The sequence below is a fragment of the Bombus flavifrons genome, chromosome 14, assembly GCF_040668555.2.
Source record: "Bombus flavifrons isolate JBK064 chromosome 14, iyBomFlav1_principal, whole genome shotgun sequence".
Lineage (NCBI taxonomy): Eukaryota > Metazoa > Arthropoda > Insecta > Hymenoptera > Apidae > Bombus > Bombus flavifrons.
In genome coordinates, this window is record NC_138455.1 from 7,070,659 (window position 1) to 7,086,701 (window position 16,043).

General features: G+C 35.4%; 1 protein-coding gene and 1 long non-coding RNA gene across 5 annotated transcripts; one reads left to right on the forward strand and one right to left on the reverse strand.

Moving 5' to 3' along the window:
- Positions 1–1,708: 1,708 nt before the first annotated feature.
- On the reverse strand, positions 1,709–11,162 carry LOC138186911 (uncharacterized). Of its 4 annotated transcripts, none has more exons than XR_011175039.1 (6): positions 9,792–11,162; positions 9,006–9,707; positions 8,819–8,918; positions 8,584–8,713; positions 6,615–8,507; positions 1,709–6,546 (listed from the first exon to the last, which is right to left on the reverse strand). It is a non-coding gene; the product is annotated as an uncharacterized LOC138186911 (long non-coding RNA). The 4 variants fall into 4 exon arrangements; XR_011175040.1 differs by having other exon boundaries at positions 6,615–6,761; positions 7,385–8,507; positions 8,584–8,918; XR_011175037.1 differs by having other exon boundaries at positions 8,584–8,918.
- A 711-nt stretch (positions 11,163–11,873) lies between these two features.
- On the forward strand, positions 11,874–15,879 carry LOC138186908 (probable chitinase 2). Its single transcript, XM_069127210.1, has 9 exons — positions 11,874–12,098; positions 13,710–13,907; positions 13,993–14,152; positions 14,225–14,321; positions 14,405–14,611; positions 14,688–14,885; positions 14,967–15,095; positions 15,180–15,344; positions 15,751–15,879. The coding sequence occupies exons 1-8, from the start codon at positions 12,035–12,037 to the stop codon at positions 15,342–15,344; spliced, it is 1,218 nt and encodes a 405-aa protein (XP_068983311.1). The 5' UTR covers positions 11,874–12,034; the 3' UTR covers positions 15,751–15,879.
- Positions 15,880–16,043: the final 164 nt, after the last annotated feature.

The following is a 16,043-nucleotide window of genomic DNA, read 5'->3' on the forward strand; positions in this document are numbered from 1 at the left end:
AAAATATCAATCAACAAGAGAAAATCGTGATAGCATGTTGTAATGTTTACAAGATCCTATAATTAATGAACATGTTAATAAGCTATTTCTATCAACGATTCGAGGTCCACGAAACAACCAGGAAATTGTAATATCTCAACTCGAACTTAAGCGTGACGAAGAGATTTACACACACTTAAAGTATCAGGAGAAACTTTTAAGGGCTCGAAAACGAGCAACACGTAGATAGAATGCGCTCGTGAATCAGACAGAAATCGGTAATAATTTTTTCGGCTCCCTAATTTGCTACCTTAATGACTGGACATGATATGCAAATGGCAGGGTGCGAGCATTCGGGCGTTATAACGTCCAGGCGACACGATTTGCCGATCAGGTATACTTTTTGGGTCCGCTGCACTCGTCTACAGGGTGGCAAGAATACATTGAGTGCTATGGGTCAACGTTCCGATGGATTATCTCCGCGTAATGGGACATACGTTGGCGAGATCTGGGAAAGAAGCAAGAGTAGAGTTGAAAAAGAGACAAGAGGAAAAAAAGAGGATTGGTCACGGGATCCTGGTTGAATGTCTGAAAAGGAAGCGGCGAGTGTTGGGAACAAAAACCTTTTACCCAACCACGAATCTATTCTACGAGTTAGAAACGCGAATAATTACCAGGTTAGAGGAAGAGGAAACGGACGGTCAGCCAGCCGTTGAAGTCGAGGCCATCGATAGCTATCGACCAACGTTTCCAAACAATAATTATTGATGATGCCAGGGAAGTAAAGTAACAGTTCATTGATAACATGATGAATTAACGTAGAACTCTATTAGAGCTGTAAGATAACGAATGAAAGATATTTGCAAACAGATACATTATATATGCGCATAAAGGCTGTGAATTACAGGGTTGATAATAGAGACGTAGGAACTTATCTTAGGATATATGGAAAAAGCAAAGCTAATAAATTAACAAGCGCTATAATAAATGATTGATGGCGGAAATTGTAGGCTCAAAGATCTTATTCGCGATCTTATTCTTCACGATGAAAAAGCAGTCGTTAGAATTAATCGTTAGGAGATTTGTGGGAAGAAATCAATTCTTTCGCGCTAATGGGTTTCCTGAAAGTCCCGTGGGTACACACTTCGCTCTTTTGATCTAAATTCTAAACAGATCACGTGAATTTCCTTGGAAATAAATGATTGTCGTAACTTTTAATTAGACGAGCCTTTGTGTTGGCTTCAGGTCGCATGAAAAAGAAGTTGCAGAGGAACGAAAGCTTGTCGAAACCGTAGAAAATTTCCACGTTAATTTTGAGATTGTTAAAAGTCGATGTCCAGATAGAAAAGAATTTAGGTCGAGGAGCGTTTAAGAGGAACTTGAACCTCGAATGACCGCTTCGCATGAATGCAATCATTCGCATTTCACGCACCGAAGAAGGCAAGGGCTTATGTAAATTGTTTTCCCAACTTTTTGCTTCATTGTACACCGGACGGATGTCCATCCGAGAAAGAGTCTACCTTCTAAGCTAACGGTTCCTCCGTAAACGTTCGTAAACCGAAAAGTCGGTGAAACCAACAAAACTTCATTATAAATTATATTTTACGATACAGTAAACAGAATTGTTGCAGAGACGTGTTTCGACTTTTATCTCGTAGCCTAAGCAGTTCACACAGAACTGCACGGATCATATAATTACATATTAACTATCGATAATTACATCTTTATGAGTAACACACCGCGTCCATTGCCATCATCTATCGATTATTCTATTAATTACGCGGATGATCCTACTAATAATTCATATCCTCCTATGACAAACGGCGAGCTATCGGCGAGGAAAATCTAAACGAAGATCCTCCGCGTCTGCTAACGGGGCCTGAACAAACCAGCAGAAAAATGAACGTACACAAGGACACGCGTTTGAGAGTACTATAGGTAAAAGTGTCACCAGTCGATTCTTCGGGTCGCGGAGTTCTTTTATTCATTTATTCCGCGCACACCGAGGCATCCTTCTTGAAAGATTCATTCAACATTCCCAACATTTTTACGCGGCAGAATCAGAGGCGCGATCGCGATTCTTCCCTGATCAACGGGTAACTCGAGACCCGATCGTCGTCCTCCTTTTCGTCATCGCTATGACGATATTCTATGCTGGAATACGCGCGCATCGTCGATCGAAGGTTTGTTTTTTTCTCTTTTCAAATTTCTACCAATCGATTCCTCGCTCGGAACTATAAATAAACTTGATAACATTCTTTAGCGACGCGAAGGCAACTTTATTAAGCGCAGTAGGCTGTTACATACAGAGTTCGACCGAATAACACGAAACGTAATTTTGTAGCGCGTATCTTTGTAATCTAGATGATCGGTTATTTGATCGAGCCTAAGGCTAGAATCAAAGATTTAACCAGATATTTTTCTTCGAAACGAGTCGTTTGAAAGGCTAAAATAGAGTTGTGGAAAATTCTCGAACCACTGATAAACAATGACAAATTAATAGCAGAAACGGATGACATATTTATCGAAACGTGTCCTGTCCGGGGTTTGATACGCACGCACGACAATTTCGCAATGATAAATTGTTTTCTTTTAAATAAATTGTAAATTTCCATGAGCTGACACGAAGAACTGTTATCAGTGGCCTCGTTATTCCTTTTATCTTCGTTATTCTATTGTACTTGTTCCTCGGCGGTTCCCTTTTCGTTATTACCCAGGCTATTTGATCCCACATCTTTAACCGGGTCAACGAGTCGTCTGAATAGCGTTGCAAGAATCTTCGCGATTTCAGATATCCTTGAATTCTTTCGATTCCCACTAGCTCGTTCCTGCTTCAAAGGAGACCAAACGTGGTAGAAGAAGCATGGTCGAATATTCTTAGATGTCGTCTGTATTGAAATATCACAGTTGGATGTGGTTTCATAGTATTAACATTTTCGTCTGTTTTTATGCCAATACTGTTCCATTATCTGTTAACAATGTTTATTGAATTTCACCGAGAACGGAGGTCGATCGAATCATTGCCTGACGCGTGTATCATTAACATCGCTAAAATTCCAACGGATGTAAGTACTTGCACCTTGCAAGTACGTCATCTCAGATCGTATTGGAAATCGATTACGTGCATCCTTGACTGTTCTAATTTATTACGAATAACATCGTGTAGGGAATAACGAACTAGGATTATAAATAGCGTTAATCCTCTACCGGTTTAGGTTACTTAATTTTAATTTAAATTCTATATCTCGCGCGATGAGCACTATTCGTAGGAGTTGTGTCGCATAAAATACAGAATGCTAATTAAATTTTTATTAAAAATTGCAGCAGGATTATTTTAAACTCTTACCACGCATTGTCTAGATGCGATATCAATGGAGACAGAAATTGTTCTTTTAAATGGAAACAAAATTCTTTTTCGTAAGAAACAAGTTACTACGTCGAGCCTAGGCGTGAAACTGTACATACGTACATTGTTTCGCGTGGAAGGTTATCCTTGACCCAGAAAGTAGCTAGATTCCGTGACCGAAATTATTGATCACAGCTCTTTGGTATTTCACGGATGAGGCAGAAATTAATCTATATGACGTATCCTTAAGTTGGCTTTTTGCATACATTTCAAATTCTACGGAAAATTTTGCGTTTCCTATCTCTTATGCTCCTGCGCGTCGTTAAAGAAACATCGAAGAAGCATCGGTAGTATACCGCAGTCGAGAAATGTTTCTGTTCAAAAATACCAATAACATAAATATCGGCCGTTGCTGATACATCTGATTAATATAACGGGCACGAGACCAGGTTTTGGGTCGTGTCGAGTCATCGTCCAAAAGGATCGTTCGTTTCGCTACGAATAATGAACGCTTGCCTGTAGATATTTGTTCACCCTTTTCTTTTCTTTTATGCAACATTCTATCGAAAGATCCTGTATCAAACACCGTATCGTTGTCAATAAATGAATTTTATGTCGTTATATTTTCTTCAGATTTTTCCTTCGATATTTTCCGAGTCACATAAAGTGACTAAAAAAAAGAACTTAATATTTCTGGAATTCTATGAAAATGCTTCGTCTAAAACATTTTCTTGTCTATGAAATTTCTCGATATTTCAACTTGTATCTATATTAACTTATATTTTGGATTTTCGTGTATTGTTGTTAGAATTCTGTGCCATGCATTAATTATGAAGGAAAACACTTGCAGAGGCGACAGGAAGCGAGTTGCAGTAGGTTGAAGTAGCTTTTTATTATAACTTTCTGTATTTTGATTTCCTGAATAAACTAACGGTATTCTCCCAAACTTATAGGCAGCGATTAATAATGTTCGCTGAGTCGAACATGGAGGTGTATCCGAAAACAGGGTCATTAATTTTCCTCTGGAGCCGGTCATAATCAGTTTTAATTTTATATTCCTAATTACGTACATATACGGTGTTTAATAATTACCCCCGACTTCATAATAATTGAACATCTACTTCAAGATCTTATAATAAGAAATCAATAAAATTAAGAAGTTAAGAAACTTAAAGATGAATGAATTATGCTAAAATTTGATTTACGATAAAAATGGAATAAAAGAGACAGTAATGTGATGTCGTTAACTGTAAATTAACATTTAGACGTGTAATTTTGTAGCCGAGTAATTTACGATTATGCAGTTTGGTGACAGACGGAACGCGGTGCAACGATTTAAGGAGTTCGAGCACGAATCTGCATACTTAAACATCCGAATAGTGACGTCCGAAGGAACCCCGTTGACTGAATATCAGCATGCGGAATATCGAAGCCCCTGATTACTCGCATCAAAGTTACAAGGAAGAAAATGTCACGGTATCGGGATGAATCTTTGCTGCTTAATTGGATACTTGACTAATATGGAATTCACACGAGAAGTACTTCTTCCTTAACTCCATTTATTACCCTGTTGTTTCTTCCTTATAATAATTAACACGTCGAATGTGTAATCTAATATCTAACATTCTACGTAATCAATCTAATTCTAATTCTTATCTGCTTTCAACAACATCTAGTTATTTTTCCTACGAAATAATTAAGACATTGAATATGTAGATCGAGATCTAACGTAGTAACCCGTTTATTAAACCCTTTCAATTCTTTATCTCCATTCAGTAACGTCCAGTTATCTTTTTCTTGTAGTTAACACGTCGAACACGTAGATCAAGATCTACCCATTTAATTTCTAATAATCGAAACTTCTAATTACTACGAATGATAGAACGATCAATGGTCCGCTCGTATATCATTGCTGTCCGCTACTTTAATCTTGTTCATACACAAAATTGTTATCTTGGACACATGTAAGTATAATCTTCGAATATTTACACGCATATTCCTCCGTGTTTCATTATTCTTCTCGACAAGGCGGTCTATGCGGTGTCCTAGTAATCGTTTCTTGTATACAAGATCGTTTCCTCAGCTTCGCCCGATAAATCTTTTCCAAGGTTTGCCTCGCCGAAAAATACTAACGGTAAAGAGCTGACGCATCCTGACTGCTTGTCAAGCATAAAAAGATACAGGTGTGTAAATTCGACTTGTGTCGTGTAGAAACTGATATTGTTATCAACAACGTACACATCGTTCCCTTAAAACTTCATCGGAATTTAACTCGAGGTTCGTGGCCACGAGTGTTACACTTGCTACGTTAAATTACACGACATTATGGTGATCCCGACGAATTCACGCTAATCGACCCGTGAAGCATGTGGATCACGTAATATACTCGTAAAATACGACGTTATTATCGTGAATCTAGCAAAAATTAGCTCTGCTGCGGTCCTCGAATTTTCATATTTAATCTTGTTCTAATTTTATGGATCAAAAGAATCTGTAATGGTTTAAGAAGATATTTGATATATTATCAACGGGAGATGTATGACTCAACGTTTCACATTTTGTAACCACCGACATATTTCTCCAAAATATGCGGGAACTGCGGTAAAATTTGTTTCACAGCATCCCGTAAACAACAGTAAACAGCGTGTTAACATACCGATAGCATACCGATGACAATTTTTACGCATTTTGTTCAAGCTAGAGATAACTTTTAACGCTGAAAAGATACAACTGATATTATATGTATAATACAGATTACAGAAAATAGCTGAAAGAACGTGGTAGAATAAATCAGTGACAGAATTACGATCAAATAAACGGTGTTAACGTTCTTATTTGTGAGAGGTGTCGTAGAGAATAGCAATGACGAACGGTTGCGCGATTTGTCGTGGAAAAACGTGCTGTTAACGGTATAGAGGGGTAATACTGCAAGGCAATAAAGAAATGTACAGAAGTGTGTAAATTATCCGACTACACGTTCCCTCGTACTGATTTCCTCGCCCGCGTAACGTTACTACGGGATTCTTGTCTCGGAAAGATCGCTCCTCGAGCGTTGCAACGGTCGACTGAATTTTTTCGATAGGATGCAAAGACACCTTACACCTTGCTAGGTGTGGAATCTAGGTGTGGAATCGTAGACACTCGATAACTCGCTGATAGCACCTTCCTTTTTAATTCAATTGCTTGAGGCTACCTAATCGTATCGTGACTCAGTTGATTATCTGCAACATAATTAATACGGTGTTTGGTTGGATGATCGGATTTTATCAAATAATGTAACGCAACGTACTTATTAAAATTGAAAATATACTTGTGGATCGTCGGTATACTTGTTTCAAAGCGACGTGATTTACATACAGAAGCTTCTGTTTTCACAATTATGCGATATCAGAGTGTGACATTTTCAAATCTTCAGAATGAAATTTAATTTCCATATCTGTAAAAATAACTATGGCACTTGAAACACAGGATTGTTGAAAGAGTCATTAATTTCCGTTTTTAGATTTCAAACTTTCACGATGTTTGGATCACATACTTGTGGTTCTTTAGGTTTCGATCTTTATTATGTTAACAAATAATCTTTGTACGAAATCTATTTCTTTGTTATTTAAAAATGTACATATCTCAAATTGATAAGACAAGGAAATTAAATATGCTGCGCGTTGTTCTGACGTTTCGTGAACGTTCCAGTTCATTTCTTAAGGGCAGAACCGAAGGCAGAATTATTTTTTACTTACATAAGAAAAAGAGCGAATTCGAAATGTACGTAACTTTATACAATGTGAAGATAGATTTGATACAAAAATTTTTTCCGGGTATAGTGAAATACCATCGAGAAAACATGATTAGTCCTGTGATAACTAGAGTCAAAGTAGAATCAATAGTAAAATCAATATCTTGCGTACATCCTGAAGATGAATACGTCATCACCTCTTTATACTATATCTAAGTAAACCGTACATTTAACTTCATCGAAGGTCCCATTTGGCCACCTTTTCTCGATTTTAAACAACCCTACTGTTAGTCACAAGGCCTCCACAAACCAATAAGGAAATTCACCAAATCTTAAGCTCGAATCGTCCGGATCGCGGCGCCAATTTTACGATGGAGATACAGTTAACCGTTGATTTCGTCCTCCTCTGCTCGAGCCTTATATCCAGTTATTTCCTCACAGTGCCGGATTTCATTACTAAGTCCCGTGTCATCCGATATCCTTCATAAATTCGAGGACACCTCATAACGCTGACAAATTCCATACGATTCGGCCTCTCTGATCCAACCGAAAAACCTCTCCGTATTTTTCTGAAATTTCTTAATTCAACAAGACGTTTGCTCAAGACGGTAGCTCACTCGACATTGTTTATGTCATCTTGATCGCGTCAAAACAATCCAATAAAACTCCGGCTAATTACACGTCCGACGAGGAAAGGAACGATGTGGTAAAGACTCGATAAATCGTTCACGAGCTATAGTAGGTAGCCACGTTGGGAGCATGTAGATCGAAGATAAAGGACACTGAAATTAGGCGAATTCAAATTTTTGACAAAGGCCTTGACCCAGAAAACCTGCCTCCAGGAACTCCTATCATTCTCTAAAAGACCAACGATCGATCTGTCGCTCTTGAACTTGATCTTCGGCAGCTTTACCTCTCGCTTCACCGTTCATTCGAGATACTCAATAAATATAGTAGCCTACGTGGGCAGCTGGAATTTATTCGCTGGCGCGAAAGGGTCGTTAACCAACGTAAAACGTGGTTCAAGCATCGTTTCCATGAGAGAAACATGAACAGCAAAAGAGAGAGATAAATAAAGAAGCGGAGGATCGACGACTTTGGCTCCTTGAAAAATAACGAAACACGCTGTAATGTCCCCGCTAAATGCTGTTCCATTGGATCTCCATAGCGTCCTCGACTTCCCGGCCACGATTTCTTCTTCACTTACAATTGCGCAATTCCTTTCGCGTTGCTCTCGCTTCGACATTAAAGTTGCAATAGCTAAAGTAAATACCTTAAATACCTTGCATTGTAAATTTTGTCGTTGATAATTTCGTCTGGGTACAATCTAATCTTCTTCTTTCTCAATTGTTTACTGCATAAAGTCAATCTCTTTAATTGTTTCCACAGTGAAAAATTTCCAAGGAATACTTTGTATTTTTCCTTCTTTCGAATTAATACATGGTCTCCCTGAAAGAAAAGAAAATTGGTTAGTACAAACCGAATGCGTGTTTTTTTTTTTATCTAGAAATTAATTAGTTATCACTTTTTAAGATTCTTTTTTCGAAACTGCAACACGAGACGGTGTAATATCGTTACTCTGGAAATATATGCAAATGGCACACGCGATCGTCGCCCATCCTTTTTCTTAATTTTCATGCTGTTACGTGTATCAACTATTCAGAAAGCAAACTGATCAAAACTCTTTTTGAAAATGTCTCAATTCCTTTACGCATAAAATACAATTTGTGTTTTCAATTTTCAAAAGATAGATAATATACTTGTTACAAGGAAATAGCAGTAAAATTACAGAGCGAACTTAGAAGAATAGTGTTTATAACAGCATTTTTCTTCATTTTCAGTTTCCGATCGACGTGGCTTCTGAAACGTTCACGCTCGTATTTAATAATGCGCACTGCATCATAATTTCCCATTCGAGTTTGGAAATCCCCATAGCCTGGCACTTACTTTCTGATTTCGATGACAGAGCGCAGTGGAGTACCGTAACATGAGGAAGTTTCAAAAGTAAATAAAGACTGCAAAAGGAAAACGGCGTACGTGAGATACAAGAGCAGTCTTAAAAGATTAAAAAAAAAAAAAATAGTAAAGAAGGAAGAAGAATAAAGGGCCAAGAATCCAAGCACGAACAACAGGTTTCTTTTTCACAAGAAACAGCACTCGAGGGTTCATGGACACCGATCTGGAGCTGATAAAAGCTTCGGTTTTTTCCTTTTCTTTTGTAAGCCGTTTTTGGCTGTTCCTTGACTCCGACACGCTTCACGAGTTGCTTTTTTAACAGCCACGTGTTCCGTTAAGAATATTACCATGAGGAGATTCCAAGATGCGGGAAGCAAATGCAATTCTCTGAACTTCAACGACCTTGCAGACGGGGAATCCCTGCAAGAACGCACTATGTCATTGAACTATTAGCGAAATTATTTCATGAAACAAAATGGAAATGAAGAATATGTTCGCAATTTATAATTTGTGACTTTTTGCAACTAATCAACATTTGTCGCGATTATTAATCATTAGATTGCAGATTTTTATAGAACTAATACACTTGTGGAGAAATAGTACCAAGACAAAGTGTGAGATTTTTATATTATGAACATTTCTAGACTGTGGATTTTATACAAATTCATATCTTCATGAATGCTCTTAAATTTCCTATAAATACATAAATATCCATAGAAAAGTACAATACACATTTTATGAAAATCTTGCGATTATTTCGCGTATTTCCAACAGTACCATCTTCCAGTAAACAAATTCCGCATAGTTGCAGCAAATTCGCAATTCTAGATGAATCAACCATACCAAAGTATTGCACGATTAAGTCTCTTTATTTCGGTTATTTATAGCTCTTCCATTCTGATGGACAGGTGGACAGCGAGAATGATTTCGCTGTCTGTCTTAAGCGCGATGGTACCGGAAGCAAGCTTTTATTCTGCACGTCCGAATGCCCGCGAAAAAATTACGTAAAATCGGCGGATCTGCGTGACGTAACATAAAACAAAACGAATGCCAGAGATTTGCCCTTTACGATGAATCAGCATTTGTCATTACCACGCAACACGTATTTTTCTTCTTTCTTTCGCTCGTTAAGCCATTCCACTTTCAATGAACAGCGAACAATTCTTGAATTTCTACCTCGTTTGGTCGTAAAGAGGTTCCTTCTGATTCGGATCTACGAGACTGAGTCGTTGTTAACCGAACAAATAAGAAAGACCAGAAAAGAAAGAATATGTATTTCCTTGGAATGGAATTGACCATATTTCGAAGGAGATTTCTATTCGATGGACGCGATACAAGTAATAATTATTATTGGTTTGCGAATCAATCGCGATTCTACAGATTACGGATCTGCCTGTACAACGTTTACTGTACAACTTGTAGTCTATGGATATCTATGTATTTACAGAAAATCTAAGTGCACAGAAACCGTAATTTTTTTATCAAAGTAAAATTAATGTGTTCTATGTTAAGAAGACTGGAAGCTGGATGATTGCATATAATGATATAAAATAGAAAGGAAGAAAGTCAGTCCAGTTCAAAAGATACAATTACAAACAATTCACAAATAGATCCCCTTAACTAATATCTTTTACGAACGAAAATTTCTTCGATTCATGTGTCTCGAAATGTTATCGTAACTAAACTCTATACTTCTATTCGTTGCGCCCTTTGTCTGCGACCAGTATATCTGTCCTTGTCGCACAGTAGTACGATCCCTTTCTAGATGTGTGCTGCCATCTATCGGTTCCAATTAGAAACTCGAAGTAACAGAAATCACTGGCTCGGTACAGGAATATAGACGAGTACACAGCAATTCTATTCTTAGTCAATGGTATCTCACATTCTGAAATACCGACCTCGAAAAATTATTAAATAAAATAATATGAGTAAATAAATTAATAATTGAACTAAAAGAAAACCTTGATATAATCTTATGCTAGAAAGTAGAATAGAGTTGTAAAATATACTAAATTTATGTATGATCATGTACATCATAGATTTATCAAAAGAAATATATTCTGCTTTGAAAATGATTTTATTACATGTTCAAGGAGTTATTTCCTTAACGCAGCTATGTTCAAAAAGTTATCATAAGAATAGATACATTTTTGGAAACGATTGGGCAACTCTTTGCACATCTAATAAAATAATTAAAAGCAGAATAGATTTTTTTTTATATCTTTCGACACCATCACGAAGCTGTCTTTGTGTAAGGTATTTTCCGCTATAATTCTTTAAATATGCAAGATAAAAAGATGGTATGTCACCAGATATATAAAGAATATTCGAAAAGAAAGAAAAACAAAATTGGGCTTCATATCCTCTACGCATCCTGCTACAAAAAAACAAAATAATCAAATTATATCCCGCTCGAAACATCTAACTTTTATGTGAAACACTTTTTATTAAAATCATTACTTACGAAGTAATCCAAGAAGTGGAGTAATCCAAGCTACGTGCATCAACCTGCATAATTAATAATTGATTTGTGAATACAAAAATGAAAACATAAAAGATAAACAAATGCACATTTTATGTTTTAGTAATATGAAATTACATTTTTGTTTGAAACTAATTAAACGAATCGCTAAATATTATCGTACTGTAATCTAAGTAAGTTAGATATCTGAATTATTGTAAAAATATAAAATGCTTTCCAATGTTTCTTTTACTTCTGGGAATGACTATCTTTGGCGGAAATTGTTTTTCAATTAAATCTGCTTGTTTCCTATTTTTCTAATATTTATCCTGATGTATATCCTGATATCTATCTTAATATCTATCCGGAAATTTGGTATATATATATATATGGAAAACGCACAGGTACGTATTAGGCGCTTACTACACAAACATCCTGGCTGCACCATTTTGCAAGTCACACGAGCGACTGCTTTTTTTCTCCGAGGACACTGTGGTCAAGTGAAAGCTATCTACCAGAACAATAATTCGGTATAAACCGAATTTATTTGTTCTCAATAATGAAGGTGTGCGTGTTTCTATCTCTACTTGCAATATTGCTCTTCAGTAGCAATGGTATCCTAGGTGAGTACCTATTAAATTAAAATAATTTCTTTAGCATTAATACGACAACGCATAACATAAATTTCAAAGAGTACATATTTATATTCAAAGAAGGATAGTGGGAAAATGACAAATTTATATTCTAATAAGGCATCATTCTATAGATCCTACGATATTACAGAAGTATAATCGGTGAAGTTGCCGAATAGTTATTCCTAGACCTAGAACTAGAAATATGTTGTCAAGGTCAACATTCTTAACATCTTTTTCCTACACATATATAGTGTGGTCGGTTTTAGTTTTCGGATTATACACAAAAGTATGTTTGATATCATATATGTACTTTGTCTTTATATTTTATACAAAATTATAAATGAGATATTGTGATCATTGCCTGCGTATGTGTGTCCAAATTATGGTGTATGTGATGTAGTTACACTATTATCGGTGTTACCCAAATTTTTATTATTATTTCATTAATTTTTTCATTGTTCGTACGCCACTATAAAAATATTTAAAAGAATCCTATTAAAATTTATGAGGAGGTAATACATCGACAGGTTCATTGTATGATGTCAAACATACTTTTATGTATAACTTGAAAACTAGAACCGGCCACCCGCTATATACACCGTATATATACTGGAAAAAGTTGTGCAAGATGATAGGAAAATTGTAAGAAACCATAGATAAAATTGACGGGATGTAAAATCCAACATATATAAGTAACGATTTTCATTTACAAAATAGCGCTTCAGTTTTTATATTTCATACATTCATTTCGAAGTTATGCATTATTATTTCAAGTCAGAAAATTGCAATTCGCCTTTCGGGGTATTAAATGTCGACTACCATTTATTCTATGATATCAAAGATAGATAGCTAAGGTATCGCGGTATTACATATAACATTTTCTCAATAAAAAGAAGCCGACACCATAATTTATATCTTAAAACTATTATTCTGCATTTGCCTGATAACATAAAATAAGATAGCAGTTTGTCAGCGAAGCCACTATTTTTATCAAATTCTCTATCTACAGAGATGTATGTATAGATATAAAAATTATATATCTATTTTCATTCGATTAGATTAAATTTTATTAGATTATATACATATATAGATTTATATGGATAGATTTATAAAATCTTTATGTATAAAGAATGTCTATATATAATCTCTATAAATAGATCTTATATAAAATCTTTAACAGAGATTATACTATATAGAGATTAAAGATTTTATATATGATCCGGCTGTAGATTACGTTCCTATTATATGATGATACACTATGCAACAAGAAGGGAAATTGAGAATAAGCTTGACATTTTGTTTGATAGCTTATACAATGGAAACCTTTGTTTCACTTCATTGCTCAAAGACATATAAATAACCAAAAATAGTATCATATAATTAATGACTTACTAAAAAGTTACCTCGATGATTTAATGTTTCTCATATATATTTATATTAGATAAATAATAATCGTACTCTATCAATGAAAAGTAAATAACAAGTTTCGAACATCGTTCGAAAGATAATCTATTATACATATATACATAGGAATAAATGTTTTGCGAAAAAAAGTTGGAATAAACTTTATATTAAAGCTATGTTTCTTTTTTTATCAAGCTCAATCAGGACCTAAGCATAATAAGGTAGTAACTTGTTATGTCGCCTCCTGGGCCATTTACAGACGTAGTAATGGAAAGTTTGATATTCCTAATATTGAACCACAACTTTGCACACACCTTATATATACATTCGCCGGGCTGGACAGCACGACATGGACCATTAAGAGCCTCGATCCTTACTTAGATGTTACCAAGGGTAAATACATATTGCAAATTACTCGACACGATTAAAAGTTTACCTACATATATAAATGACATTTTCGTTCTATGTAATATTTCAGAGAATTACAAAAAAATGACCGCACTTCGTGGACAGTATCCACATTTAAACATTCTACTATCAATTGGAGGATACAATGAGGGTAGTAAAAAATACTCTGATCTTGTTTCATTGCCTGTACGAAGATCTACGTTCGTTAAGAGTGCAGTAGACTTTCTTAAGTACGGAATCAAACATTAAGACAGTTTAATATTTATACTTTGCTGATTTGTACGATAATCTTTAATTTACAGGGCATACAATTTTACTGGTTTGGACATAAGTTGGGAGTATCCTGGATCACGCGGTGGTAGTGTACTAGACAAATTAAATTTTGTCAGGCTTCTGAAGGTAAATAACGTAGCGCAAAGTAATTTTATCGAAACTATAGTTTTACCTGAGCCACAAATTAATCGTATTCTTTGTTCTAATAGGAATTGAAAGAAGCATTCCAAGAGTCGAACTATCTATTAACAGCAGCTTTAGGTGTCGGTCTAGACACCATCAATGCAGGATACGATATTCCCGAACTTTCCAAATATCTCGACTATATGCATTTAATGGCCTACGATTATCATGGATCATGGGATAGAAAAGTGTTGCCGAATTCACCATTAAGAGCTGGAGATAATCTGGATGTGGTAATGCATTTGGATAGACTACAATGAGTATCGAGTACCGTTGATGAAATACATATAGAATGAAATTTTTGTTTAGGCGGATACACTCAATTATTACTTAAGTAGAGGTGCAGCAGCAAATAAATTAGTATTAGGCTTGCCTTCGTATGGCAGAACTTTTGTATTGACGAATACATTAAATTCTACTGAAGAAAGTCCAATGAATCGAACGATCATCGGAAACGGGTTTCAAGGGCCTTACACTCTCCAAGATGGTTTTATGGGATATAATGAAGTAAGTTTTACTTTTGTTAAACTAATTGGATACATTATCTATTTCTTTTTTATAAAATGATTGGAACATGTATAATTCCAGATTTGTGAAGAATTAGTGGATTATGGAAGTTCTTGGGTACGTGGCTGGGATTATGGTAGCGCTACACCTTACATCATTAACCAGGAATTCGTTATAGTATATGATAACCCCAAGAGTTTAAAAGAAAAGGTTGATTAATATCTATTACAAATGATGATAATAAATGATAGTACTACACGCATTACCTCTATAATGTTTTTCCAAAATTTTTAGATCGAATATGCGATGAGCTTAAATTTGGCTGGTGTAATGGTTTGGAGCATCGATACCGACGACTTCAGTGGAAAATGCGCATCTTTGCAAGACTCTCTAGATCCAACAAGTGGCAGATATCCTTTACTAAGATCGATTAACGTGGTTCTATCTGAAAAAAATTAGGTAATTAGTGATAAAGATAATAGTAAAGAAGACAATAACTCATTTTCCATCACATAATCTCCTCATAGTCTTATTTTAATAATATTCATATCTTTTGCATATTATATCTGAAACGGTTTGGTAATGACGAGTTAGAAATGAAGAGACAGTATTAAAAATTTTATAAAGATAAGATTGATGGACTGATTTTTCTCTCTTTATTCATTCGAAAATGTTCTCCTAAAACTGTTATTATCCGTAATGGAAAGATTGACTAATGGCGGATTTGACGGAATAAATGGAATTTTGTGTCTACGGTGACCAAAACTACAATCGCGATCGCAACCAACAAGCTCGTTTTATTTATTATATGTATAATTCATAATTATATATTAGTAATTGTATATCAAATAATACGATTGCACAGGTTTCATCATGTAAAGGTACTGCAAATGGAGGAGAATGGAAGGGTCCACGACACCATCTATCTTACTCTTATGAACAAGCATTTAAACTGAACTTGAAACATTAATGAATAAACAAATCGTCCTCTTAATATGCGTTTGGAAAATATTCAACTTTTAGATCGTTATACAAAACACACAATAAAAGAAGATTTAAGGAAAATCGACGCGAGATACTAATCTTAAAATAAAATTTTAAACTAATCATATGGATCTATGCGAGACACTGTTTCGTACAGTGTCAAGAGAATTGTAG

What these genes read in the sequence shown, in the direction of transcription:
- LOC138186908 (XM_069127210.1), top strand. Translation starts at nt 12,035, where the DNA reads ATGAAGGTGTGCGTGTTTCTATCTCTACTTGCAATATTGCTCTTCAGT. An exon ending in GTTTTATGGGATATAATGAA is followed by an intron (nt 14,886 to 14,966) that starts GTAAGTTTTACT and finishes GTATAATTCCAG; the next exon opens with ATTTGTGAAGAATTAGTGGA. An exon ending in CCAAGAGTTTAAAAGAAAAG is followed by an intron (nt 15,096 to 15,179) that starts GTTGATTAATAT and finishes CAAAATTTTTAG; the next exon opens with ATCGAATATGCGATGAGCTT.